This window comes from Heterocephalus glaber, unplaced genomic scaffold (assembly GCF_053883595.1).
Source record: "Heterocephalus glaber isolate CG9 unplaced genomic scaffold, H.glaber_assembly_v1.0 deba00000621, whole genome shotgun sequence".
In the NCBI taxonomy this organism is placed as follows: Eukaryota; Metazoa; Chordata; class Mammalia; order Rodentia; family Bathyergidae; genus Heterocephalus; species Heterocephalus glaber.
The window spans coordinates 387,187-400,446 of NW_028258153.1; the positions used below are offsets into that span (position 1 = coordinate 387,187).

The following is a 13,260-nucleotide window of genomic DNA, read 5'->3' on the forward strand; positions in this document are numbered from 1 at the left end:
CTCAGGTCTGGCCGGCTTACCCCAAACCTTCTGGAAATCTCTTACACCACATTACTGTGATGCACATCGTTTTCAGCTTGTATTAGTGTCTGAAACTGTATAATTTATTTACTGTATTCATTTCCCCCTCTATGGGTATTTGCTGCCTCACACACTCACGGGCAAAAAGAAAAGTACCAGCCCCAAAGAGCCTGAAGGTGGGCTGGTAAGTTACCCTCCCCTTCCTGCCAAGTGAGAACTGCTATGCTGTAGGTGCTTAATGCACACTCACTGCAGGTGTGAAGGAAGAGGCACGCTTATCCCAAGCCAGGGACCCCAGCCCCCAGCCCCTACTAATCCCCTGACCGCTTCCCGGGCCCGCGCGCTCTTCAGCCCCAGAGCGCCCGCTCCCGCAGCGCCTCCCACGGCCCGGGACGCCCTCGCCGCCCGGAGTTCCCGGGAGTAGCGGCCCCGGCCGGCAGCGGAGCCAGGGTGGGCGGGCGGCGCGGGCTTCAGATGCGCCGCCGCGGGGCCCGGGCAGCTGCCGAGGAGTTTGGAAAGTCGTCGCGGAGAGAGAGGGGTGGGAGGAGCGGGGGTGTGAGAGCAAAACCCGCCTCTCGTGAGTTGAGCGAGGAGGGGGGAGGCTCCGAGTTCCGCTTCCTGAACGCGGAGGGCGCAGGAGGCTGGCGCGGGCAGGACCGGCGGGACGCACGCACCGGGTCCGCGGCGCCAGAGGTGCGGCCAGCGATGGCCAGCGAGCGGACCCGCAGGTTCACCCGGAGCCTGCTGAGACCCGGGCAGGCGGCCGAGCTGCGGCACAGCGCCGCGTCCGCCGCCGCGGTGGCCGTCAGCAGCCGGCAGCAGCAGCGGGTGAGTGCGGCGCGTGCCCCGCGCCTCCTCGCGCCCAGGGGTGCCGGGCCCGGCGCCGCCCGCGACCCGCAGCCCGCCCGCCGCCTCCGCCAGGCAGCGCCACCGACGCTGAAGGACGGGGGCGCGTTTGGGGACGCGGGACGCCCAGACGAGCGGCTGCGTGGGCGGCAGAAGTGCCCGTGGGAGAGCATGTACCGGGCTTCGGGGGGAGGGAGGGGTCGGAAGGGCGGCCACACCTGAGCTGGGTGACAGGGTACCACGTGCGGGACGGACCCCTCAGGGCGCGGGTCTTCGTCCCTCTCAGAATGCAGGCTGTGTGACCCGGTCCCGGCCCAGCCGGAAAGCCGGGGCGCGCTCCTTAACCCTAGCGGGAATATAAGTGTATTCAGCACAGCCCTGCTACCTCAGGGTAAAGACCTACAAACCACGTTCTGTCGCGATTGCTGCAGAAGGGGTTGGGGTCACAGCCTGGGAGGGTCATTCTGGTCTTTTTCTAGGATGTTCCGTGGGGTTCTCCCTCCGGCAAAGCTGCACTGGTTACTTCCTTATTGAAAGGCTTTCAAGTGCTGGGTGATTTCCGCGGGAAGTCCCTGGGGCAGGAGCCAGCGTCTGATACCCAGATCATATCCATACATCTCCAGATGTTCATAAATTCCAGTAGGTGTCACACTCCAGGGTGGGAAAGGCAAGAGGGAGAAGCAGGAAAAGCTCAACAGTGGTGGCAAAGGAAAGCCAGTGGAAACAATCCTCCAGAAAGGCCAGACCCGGGCTCTGGGGCAGAGTCGTTGGCCTGGCCTGGCTGGACCGGAATCCACGTTGTGTTTCATTTTCCTCTTTTGCCAGTAAATATCATTAGGAATTAAACGGCTCTTTTCAAGAGTGTCAAAGAAAGTGTTACTCTTGCCAGTCACCAATGAGGACAGAGCCAAAGGCTCCCAGAGCCAGTTCCCACAGCCAGGACTATTCTTTAACGCCAGAGGTCGGAAAGTTGAACAGAACGGAAGCAAATTGCTTGGCAGAGGGAAGAGGCATGGATGCCCAGGAGCAAGGGGGTGACGGAGCTGTGAAATAAGTTGGTGGCCAGGGAGCCTTGTCTAGCTCCTACAGCAGCCTGCAGTCTGCAGCCACCTGGAGATGCTTCAACTGTTATCCAACACCTTGCCGGGGCAGCTTATGATTCTGATATCATAAGCACATTTTCAGGCAAGGACAAACTCAGAAAAGACATGGCGGGGTGGGGGAGAATGATGTTAAAATCTTCCGATATGCATAGAAAGTAGTTTTTACTTTTGAAGGCTCATTCGGGATTGCATTGCTTGCCATTTGTTTCACAGTAATCTTATTTTGCGATTGACGCATTTTACAAAATCTCGGTAATGATCTGGTGGAGTAGTACAGCAGTGACAGCACTGGACTGAAATGGTGATTTTATGTGTACTTTGTGTATAAGTGGATGCTCATAGAAGTTTTGTGGCACTGGAATTTTTATAAAGAGTATGTATCCCAGATACTTTTACACACACACACACACACACACACACATTTTCTCCAAAATAAAAAAATTCTCTCCAGGTTTTGAGATCCTGGTGGCTTCTTGTCACAATGAATAAGCTCGGGGTCTCACTGGCAAAGGTGCTCCGGCCTCCCCTGCTCCACTTCAGCACCTTGGCCAACACTCTGAGTCGAGCTTGTGCCAAAATGTTTCATGGGATCTTACACATCTAGGCAGGCAGTGTGGGCAGAGATTTTGGCAGCAAGGCCTGAGCTTGGCGCTCCTCCGTGTAGGTTGGCCCTTGAAGGGAACCAGGAAGATGCCAAGTTCTCTCAATTTGCCACCCAAACTCAATAGGATTCTGAGGGACAGGGTGCCCCTTTGGAACCTAAAACCTTGCCATTGGACCAGTGATAAAGATGAACCCTGGTTTACTTGCATCGATGCAGTCCATTCAGCACTTGCTTCACATCCCCAAAGCCCAGTTGTCAAGGGAGAAAATGAGTGAGACACAGAGAAATGATTATGAGTAACTCACTTCAGTACAGTATGGCAGCACTGCCTGTGTGTACTGGAGCAAGCTGTCATCTGTTGAAAAATATTGGAGGGACAACAGAAACTCCTTCTGGGAAAAACTTTCTCAGTGCTACATGTATACAGTGTCCTTTCTGAAAACTCTGGGACAAAAGCCTCTGTAATGTTACAGAGAGATTGTGAAGTATGAACTCTACCCAATTCAGTATGGATAGAAAACCTTACTGATAGAGGATCTACTTGGACAGATAAACCAAGTAGTTGTGGACTCGAAGAATGAGATTGTGTATGTGCGTGCACACACACACACACACACACACCAAGAAATCTTGAAAATGTGTTGTGGAAAGCAGAGATCAAGGAGTTCAACTCTGAGAGCAGTTGCTGGGGAAAGTAGAGATGAACAGCAGTCAGGCTCTGGAGCGGGCTCAGGCACATACAGACCCCTGGTTGGAACCCACCTTATATTTTATCCCTCCCAAGCACAATTCTGAATAAAAGATATACGTTTTGATAGGAGAAATATATGCTCCTTTTAGTTAACCTAAAATATTTTTGTAGAAAATAAATGAGTAACTACTCATTCACAGACCAAATCATGAGAGCAAATTAAGTAATATCCTGAAATCCCATTGCTGTTTGTCTCACAGAGCAAGCTTTTCAGCTGTAAAGAGATTAGAAACATTTTTCACACATCAGAGCTTGAGTATTGTATTAATTTGCCTGAGTATGCATACCATGTTAACTGCACAATAGTAATGCTACTAATTGGAAATCCTTTCTTGAGAAGAAACTTTTCTTCAAAAATTCATCCCATGTATCTGCTTTCACGTGAATTAATTCATTTAAATAGCTTTTTTCAAGTCATTAAAATATAAACTTAAAATTTGTATAACTTTCTCCATACATGTTTGATTGCATTTCAAAAGAAAAATACTGTTTTTATAAATATAGGTAATGATTCTGCCAAACATGACATCAGATTTGTCACTCTGGGAGAAAATGAATTGGGGTTATGGAAGGTTTTTGGTGGTCAGAGCTGTGGAATATTTGGGGTAATGGAATGTGAGAGGTACCGAGGACAGGCTGATGGAGGGGATATACAAAGGCTGATGGATGTTTACCAGAGAGAAAATAACCATTTAGTCAATTTTTGCCCAAAGCATTTTATGTATTTCTTAGACTGGAGCTTGCTACTTTATTTGCATGCTCTCTTTAATGTAAGGCCTTTGTGATTTTTTTCTATTGTTGTACAAACACTCCTCTGCAACTGATTTCTTAATTTGACCAAATTTTCATGGTAACTTTTAAAGACGATAAAATCCTGCAAGAAGTTCTCATAGTTAACTGGTATGTTTTCTTCCTGCCCACCCTCCCAGCAAGGGTGATGGGTAAAGAGAGGGAAGTATTTATTTCAGTGATCACAAAAATTCCATTTCCTTGCTTTGATGTTGTCTAATTCTTCTATTCCTTTAGAATACTACTTTGGGTATTTTAGGGAGCTATGTATAAGAAGCAGAACCTTTGACCTAGCAAAAGACTTTGCTAGAGAAGAAATGAACATGTAAATGTTTACATGAGCATGAGAAATTCCTAGAAGGAAGAACTTCCTACCCTCTGAAATTTGTGACATTTAATAGTTGAGAGTAGGAGGAGTTTTTAAATATGGAGTGGGGGAGATAGGAATTTTCCAAAGGTCATGCTAGAAGTAAGTGAAAAGATGCCAAAATTGATATTGAATGAAAGAAAGCCACACACTTGTTTTACTGTCAATGTCTAAAGTGAAAGCAATATTCAAAGTAAAGGCCTGTTTGTTTGGTATTCACAGCAGTCTTTTTTCTGCCTTCCTTTGATGTGGTTCTTTATGGCAAAGTGTTTAAAATTTAGCAGAAATGCATATTTATGTTTTTATGTGAGGAGATTCCCTCAACTTCTTTTCTTGGTCAAGAAAACACAAATTTAGTTTACAAGACCAAGTCTAAATGTTATTGATCGTATCAGCTAATACTTGGGATTCCTCAGGGGCAGTGGAGAAGTAACTTTAAAAATAAATGGTTTTTAAAACTTCTAGAAGATTAAAAAAATGAAAGAATGATCCAACATGTATGATTCTGGCCTGTCTTTTTCTCCTCAACCATCTTGTCAGGTGCCTAATATAGAAGAAGAGGAATAATAAATGTGTTGTGACGGAAGATTCATTGAGAATCTATGAAGTGCCTGGCACCTTGTCAAGTGCTTGTATAATTCCCAGATTCATTGTATAAGGAAGTTCCCACTGTTCCCAGGTACAGAGATCACTGGAACTCATACACTAATCGACCTTAAGTAACTGATGTGGAACCTTGTTTACATTCTGAATGCCAAGTACAGAGGGTTAAGATTCCAATAAACCTCCAGCAATTTTGTAGTTTTGTAGCTGTGCCTCCTGGCGTCTCTTAGTTGGAGAAAGGGTTGGTGCTGCCTTCCAGTCTACTTAAGATGTAGCTCTACCAAAGGAACAGGAAGTGGGTCTTCCCACCAGTGTTTCAGAGCAGCAGTCAGCATTCACAGCATTCATCTAGTGTTCCACGTGGTTAGCAGCAACATTAGAGTTTGTTCCTTGTACTCTTAATAACAATAACAATATACCATCCGAAGGCAACTGGAAACTCAGTAGTGAAATCCTTAAAACTATGACCCACTCAGTTTCCTCTTGTGTTTCTGGAAAAGCCTTAAGCAATTGTGAAAGGGAGTGGGCTTAATTGTTCTCAAGTCTTCTTAGGACTGCTTGCTTCCCCATTTTCAGTCTCATCACTCCACTCCAGAATGTGCCTCAAGTGTTCCAGGGCATTGTGTACCCTGGAGAACCATACTTCCATTTATCTCAAGAGCCTTGAGACTCTTATTTCACATTTTGTTTTCTTCAAAGGAAGGATTCAAAGTGTCTCATAAAGATGCATGTAAGACAACAACAAAATAACAAGAGAGCAGAAAGTGAAAGTATTTTAAAAATAGTATTATTAGGAAAGGTAAATGTAGCCAGATGTTGGTCAATGGAATATGATCGGTAAATAAAATGCATAAACACAAAATCCTATGGTCTTTCTAAAGGTGTTTCCTGTAGCTAAATAAAATTGAAAACACCATGAGATTAAAGAGGTTTATAAAGTTAAAAAAAATAATTTGATCTAGGTGTGTTCAACTTTATCTTCTACTGAAACTCAAGAGATAAGACACATTTTTTTTTTTCCTTGAGATTTTTAATGAAAGGTAGCATGATGCAGAGTCAGGCTGTCATCAAGTTCTGTCCAAGGACCAGAGGCATCGATGCCACTTGGAGCTGACTAGAAATGAAGAACCCCAGAATTCCCACGAGACATACTGGCTGTGGACTTTGACAAGATCATCTGCTTACTCGTAAACACATTAAAATTTGAGAAACAAAAATGCACTATGTCTTCAGCTGTATTTTTGCAGTGTATCATCAGGTGAAGACAGCTGTACAAGAATGCAGTGCTATGTGGTTCATTCTGCAAATCTTTGAAAGTTCTACTTAAGGCAGAGGTAAAGTTTAGGCCACCTAAGAATGAACATGAGAATTAATTACTAAATAACTTCAGGGAAATCTCTTGCTGATTTGTGTTATATTTTATTCTTCACCTTAATTGTAGTGTGAACTTAATTTAAGCTTTTAAGTTAAGAAAAAAAGTCATACCATGGATTTAATAGTTGCAGTCTAAATCAGCCAGAGTTCTCATCCTGGATTATAGGGTGACAGTTCACACTCCAAAGATGTGTTGCAGGGTGAAGCAAATGTCACTGATCATACCAGGGTGTGTTAGAATAGAAATATTTCAACTCTTGCATTAAGGACTGAATGTTTGTATGCTTCAAAAAATGCTTAGGTTGAAGCTTTAATTCTCAGTCTGAGGGTATTTGGAAATGAGGGTCTTTGGGGTAAATTAGATCATGAGGGTGTACCCTCATGAAGGGAACAGTGGTTTCACAAGAAGAAGGGTAGGGTAGACTGCCCTTTCTTTGCTTTGTGAAGACACTGAGAAGATGACTTTCAGAACTATGAAAAATAAATTTCTGTTGTTTAAGCCACCTGTGTTGTTATGGCAACCTAAACTGACATTACTACAATGTGCAATAACATGATGATTCCTTATGCTTTGTAAGATCTATATTGCTGTCATCCTGAAGCTATTGGTAGTTTGAAAATAATTAGCCACATCAAGAAATTCCATTATTACAATCAGAAAATTAGGCAAATGTTTTTTCTCTCTCCTATTTATTGAGTCCCAGAAAAAATATTTCTCTCACTCATGTTTGGATACACTAAGGATGGGAGTCTTGATATTTTCATATGCTACAATGTAGCCCATGATCACTTTGCCTGTCCTTCACCCTCCTCTTGGGATACTCCTTCTTTGACTACCCAAGGAAGAGTTCTAAAGTACACTGCTGACAGTTTGGCCATGTAGGCTTCTAGCAAATGGTAAAGAGGTGTTACAAGAAATGGCAGATTCTGGAGTCTGGACACTAGAATCCCTAACCTGGCCCTGGGACTCTGTGAAGTCACTTCTCTCTTTTAAACCTCAGTTTCCAGATTTGTGAAACGAGGGGATCACATGACTGGGTCTTTGCATTTGTCGTTCCTCTGTTCCAGAGCTCTCACGGGTCTCCTAATTCCTCAGGGTCTCAGATGTCCCGTCCTTAGGAAGGTTATCTTGGACCACAGGTGGAAGTATTTCTACTTGCTTCCCCTGTCTCCACCTCTGATTCTTTTTGCTTCATTCCTCTCACTGTTACCTCAGGTGTCTTTTCAAACTTGTCTATTGCACTACTTGTATAAGCTGTTAATTATGAGAAAATAGGATTTAAGGGCAGGGCTCCTTCCTGCAAATTGCTTACGGTCATCCTGGAGAGTGTGCTGGGTGCACAGAAGTGAGCAATTACAGTGGAGCTGGGACCTGCGGCCATGTCTGATTAAGCTGCGCCTCGATGCACAGAATGCTCTTTGTAGTCTACTAATGGAGCTTGGTGAGCATCAAGCCTGCAGTCACCCAGGCGGCCATTGTGTCCTGCATGTCAGCTGCCTCACCTGTGCAATGTCTTTTAATCCTGTCAAGAGCCCTGTGACAATGGGTTATTTTCCTTATGTGGTAGGACAGGAAAGATTCTTAAAGTCCAGGAGCAACTTAGAGAACCAGATCAACTGACTGATGGATGGTGAATTGGGACTCCATGCAAGCAGTCTGCCTCCCAGTCTGAATTTCTCCTGACTACAACTGCTTTCTGGCCGCACCAAGCAAGAAAAGCCATATTAAACATGCAGTTAGCGTCCATTACAGGGAGCAGAGAGATACAAGGCAATGTCAGAGGACTTGCCATAGGAGGAGTTTCTTTGAACGTTTTTTAATAGAACACCTGTGTGGGTTTTTTTCTCTGCTTAACAGTTTTTGGCTTCCCTACAACATGGGGCATTTGGAGTGACACCCACATTGGTCACTATTTGAGTGCTGTCATTTCCCAAGTTCTGGACTGGCACAGAGTAGGTTAAGCTTTGCAAACAAAAGCTCTTTAGATTCTGAAAGGGGCATCATTTGATTCTTCTTCTACAGAAATATATTCTTTAGCAAGATAAGTATGGGGTGGTTGGGTGGCCTTATTCCATCTGTTACATGGTCTCCTCTTGTAGTCTTGATTTTATGTCATGTTTATAAATAAGTGTTTTCCCCTCCCATTGAAGTGATATTTGTTTGCCTTTTATCATTCACAGCAGTATGAATGTGCTGGAAATAAATGCCTGTTTGCAGAACTCAACATGTTGACCTACATTTAATGATGTAGAAATAATAACATTTAATGAAAATGACTGAGTTATCAGCAATAGAGAAAAGCATTTGCCTTTAAAAATGTTAATATTTTGCAATTGGATTGAAGTGGAAATGTCTGACTATATTGGAAGCATTAATAGACTTAAATCATAAAAAGTTCATTTAATTTGTACTGCTAAAATGTGAAAATATTCAGTGTTTCTAATTCAATTTCAGCATACCTCTTCTCCTGACACAGAATTTGGGAAGCTAGGCAGCTTTTTAATTTAAATTAAATACCAAAATGGTAGACTTTAACAAAAGGATCTGGAAAGGAGTCTATTTGAAAAGATGACACCATTTATGATTAGCACAATGAGCTTTTCTTCATATAATGATTTTAGTAATTACCAATCTAAATGACTAATTAAGGCTGTCAAAATGACCAGTGACTATTGGCCTTTCAAATTACACATTCTATCAAAAGAACACAGGCATGAGTATTTGACTTGGAAAGCAAGCAAACCGAAAAAGCTTAACAAAACTTACTATTCAATGACATAAGATAATTAAATTATTCTCAACCCCCCCCCTGTTTATTTGCCAAGCTCTTCAAAGTCCCTTTGCCCCAGCTCTTTAGAAGGATAAAATGGAAACTGAATTCAGCTGAGAAACCTTCATAGAATGAAAGCAGTGTGGAAGCTCAGTCACTTTTGCAGAAGAAAATGCAAATATGGAAAATTAATATTTAAAGACATTTGCTTTGTATGCTTTTTTCCATTTTTTGATTATTAAAAATCAGATATTCATTCAAAAGAAGATTGTATTTTCAAATGAAGAAAGTATCTCTGTCTGCTTTAAAACATATCTATGTAGATTGCTATAAATCTGTCCTATATGTGAAACTGCTAGTAATAAAATTTATTGGTATCCTAACATGCAGAGATAAGATTCTTTTAGGACCTTTCTTAGAGCCCAACAGGGAAGGTTCATTCATTAACTTCAGTTTTTTTTATGTCAAAAGCCATTATGTGGCTGCTAGCCCATGAGTTTGAAAAATGTATCTTTTTATCACTAGAAAGCAGTGGTTTCCATGCAGTGTAACCTTGGCCAAGTCTTTAATCTGCTTTGGATTGCTTCTTAAACAAGAAGATTGGACACTGATACGAAAAATGCTTTTTAGGCCTAAAATCTAGTTCTTACTCTTTCTGGGAGAGTTTCACATAGGATTTTAAAAAAAATTTTTTTCTTCATTGTTCATTCATATACCTGGAAGAATTGGTCCAAATAATCTACAATCAAATTTGTGTTTAACAGTGAAGTGATAGTATAAAAACTGGTTATCAGCTGGGCGTGGTGGTGCATGTCTGTAATCCCAGCTACTTGGGAAGCTGAGGCAGGAGGATGGAAAGTTTGAGGCCAGCTTGGGAAACTTAGCAAGACTCTGTCTCAAAGTAAAAATGAATAATAAATTAATTGAAAGGGCGAATCGTGTGGCTCAGTGGTAGAGTGCTGCTGGCCTAACATGCAGAGCACCCCCAGTACAGACAATAGAGTGGTTGTTTGGGGTTGTCATGAAGGGAATGGCTATTTTCACATCCCAAGGATGGAGTAAGTCCTCTGGGACTTGACCAGCTGGTCACCAACTGTTTGGGCAAATCAGTTTCTTCCAACCTTGTGGAGCCTCAGAGGCAAGCACTCTATCTCATTTCTCTCTTTCCTATGCTAGAGAACAGGAAAAGACCTGTCTGCTTTCAGAAGGCACATTTTCCAGCTCATCACAATCCTCTGGCTTAAGGTCCAAGCTGAGTTCTTCTTAGTACCCACATGACGAATATGGGGGAGCAGGGAGAGTGGGAAGTCCTCCCTCAACTCCAGTCCTCCTAGCCATTGGCAAACAGCAAGAACTTCTCTTTCTTTACCTCTGTCTCTGAGTCTGTTTTTTGTCTCTACCTTTCTCACCTCCTTCTCTCGTCTCACACCTGAGAAAGGTAATATGATCTGCCCTGGACTTGGTGTGATTTCAGAGATGTTGAAAAGACAGCAGATTCTTCTTCAGCCCTGTGCCTGGAGAGTCTTACTTGCAAGCTGGTACTCAACAAGGAGTGGGGTATTTTATTTCACAGTTAGTAGTCAACCTTGAAAACATAGGGCAGCATGGTGATGCTCTTAAATCCATTCCAAACTGTCAATCAGAGAGTGAGCTGGCATATTTTTGGAAGAGTCCCAATCTGTTAGACAAAAAAGGCACAGAAGTGGGCTAGGGTACCAAAGATAGCCTATCCTTTCACTGGTAGCCAGTCTATCTGTAGTAGACCTATTTAAATGGCATTTGTGTGCCTACAGTTTAAATGGGATATGTCTGTGTTACTTCTCCTGGACTAGGAAAATGAATTATGGATTTGCCCTTATACCTTCAATATTCTGAGGAAGCTTCAAGTCTAGGATTGTGGTTTTTATTTCCATATCTTAAGGACAGCAACACCCTAGCACATAGTAGGTACTTACCAAATGCTTATCAAGTGGAAGAAAGAATGACACACTTGGAAATGGTGGAAGTATAGATAAGTATGTGAAAGGAAATCTAAGAACCCCGTTAGCAGTAAAGAAATTCTTAGGTATGCTTGGGATGAAATACTTCAGTAGCCAAGAACTAACATAGAATACCAGCTCAATAATAGGAAATGGAACAGAATTTAATTCAAGATTTCCACAAAGAGCTATTTAAAATTAGCAAGTAAAATGCTGATTGGCATGTGTCCGTACTCTGGACTAAGTAAGTTTGGGCCAAGCAGGTGTTGAGGTTTTTCCAACACCAGCTCCTTCCCTGCTAGGTGCCTGGGGAACACATGCAGTCCTCAGGGTTTGGCCAGGCGTATCACTGGCTTTCCCATGGACACTGTTAGTGGCCACCAGCTGAAGATGATCCAACAGAGCAGAGTGCAAAAAATGGCTGATTAAAATCCAGGAAGTGTGGGCAGCAGAGTTTGGGCAGCAGTGTTCCCAGCCTCATGATGGAAAGCAGTTTATACTTAAAAAAAAACTTAATAAATCACCAGAGCTATATGATTTTATCAGTGAATGTGAATGCTATTTTAGTCTTTGAAATCTTGCCTTATTTCCTTCAGATGAGAGTGCTTTCCTGATACAGGGTTGTGATGACTGCTCTCTCCATGTTTTAAATTCTGATCTTCATAAAATAGTCCCTTTTTATTTCTTTACTTCCCAAACTTTATAATTTTATTAAGTTAGTAACTCAAAATACAGAAGATAGAAAAAGAATTAGTGATCATCTACAATCCTCCTACCCACTGGCAAACTTTCAGTATGTTTGCTTGAGGCATTTATCAAATGTACACTAAAATCCTTCTTTGACATACATTTGAGCCAATACTGAATATTTAAAATTTTGATGTGTGTCAAGTGATTTAAGTTAAATTTTGTGCCAATTCTTTCTGCACATTCTACGTATTCTTTATGTACCAACACAACATGAAATTTTATGCTGGGAATATGGAAAGAGAAATTATGCTACTTCTCTTGATATCCTACAATCAAAATTTTAGATCTACAGGAAAGTGTCATCTAAAATAGATAAGGAGACTAAGTCACGGGGAGGTTTAAGTGGGTATGACCGGGGTCACAGGGCAAGGTCAAGGCATGATCTGGCCCCCAGGGCGTGTTCTCCTTCCACTGAGTGCTCCATCTGCAATGATACGATTTCATGCTGCAGAATGAAAGTCTAGAATCCTGACTTGTCCAGTGACTCTGGTGAAAGTGCATGGATCTTACAGAGCTCTACCTTTAGAGGAGATTAAGTGGTACCCATCCACCTAACCTGGGTGTACTCTCAGTTCCCTTCTTGAGCATCTGAGATCATGGTTACTTGATGTTTTTCTGAGGCTCTGTACAGGTGTCTCAAAACATGTGGCCCTATTTGGCAGCTTGCTGAAAATGTTTGCCTCCAGTTCCTGTGTGTGGGAAGAGCCCAGTGTGTCCTTGGGCCCGAACCGTTCCTGTAAGCTCACCTCATGTTTTCATTTGCCACATCTAGTGATCGGAATGACTGTGTACTTGCTGTCTGTCTCCTAAGAAGTTACCACAGCTTACCTGAGTCTGATCTAATATAGATGTGAATATTGTTATTAGATATCTGACACTGCTGTGACCATAAATTTAGTGTGTAAACAACACTGATGTATAGGAATTGGTGAGAAGGCTGGTGGTGGTTCCAACGGGCTAAAATCAGCCTGTTGCCTAGGACTTTGTCATTTTCTGGAGGCTGTAAAAGAAAGCCCATTTTGTGTCCATCTGGGCTGTTGCATAATTCAGATCCTTGAGATTGTGAAGTGGAGCCCCCATTTTCTTGTTGGATAGAAACTGAAGTCTGTTGTCAGCCTCTAGAGAGTGCCACATGCCTTCACCGTGGCTCCCTCCATCTTCAAAATTAGCAATGATGGATCAGGGTCTTCTCACATTGCATCTCTCTGATCCTTTCTTCTGATTCTTCTTCCACTATTAAGAGTTGTATGATTGAATTAAGTCACCTGGATAATCCAGGATTATCTCTCCATATCCTGGTCC

At 42.9% G+C, this 13,260-nt stretch overlaps 1 protein-coding gene across 5 annotated transcripts in view; it reads left to right on the forward strand.

Annotated features, from left to right (window-relative positions):
- Positions 1-435: 435 nt before the first annotated feature.
- Positions 436-13,260, forward strand: part of Dock10 (dedicator of cytokinesis 10) — a 263,362-nt gene continuing 250,537 nt past the window's right edge. For all 5 annotated transcript variants that reach the window (XM_087205974.1, XM_087205976.1, XM_087205977.1 and 2 more), the window contains exon 1: positions 436-849. In XM_087205974.1, the coding sequence (XP_087062100.1) occupies positions 496-849 (354 nt within the window). In that variant the 5' untranslated portion in view covers positions 436-495. The remainder of the gene's footprint in view (positions 850-13,260) is intronic.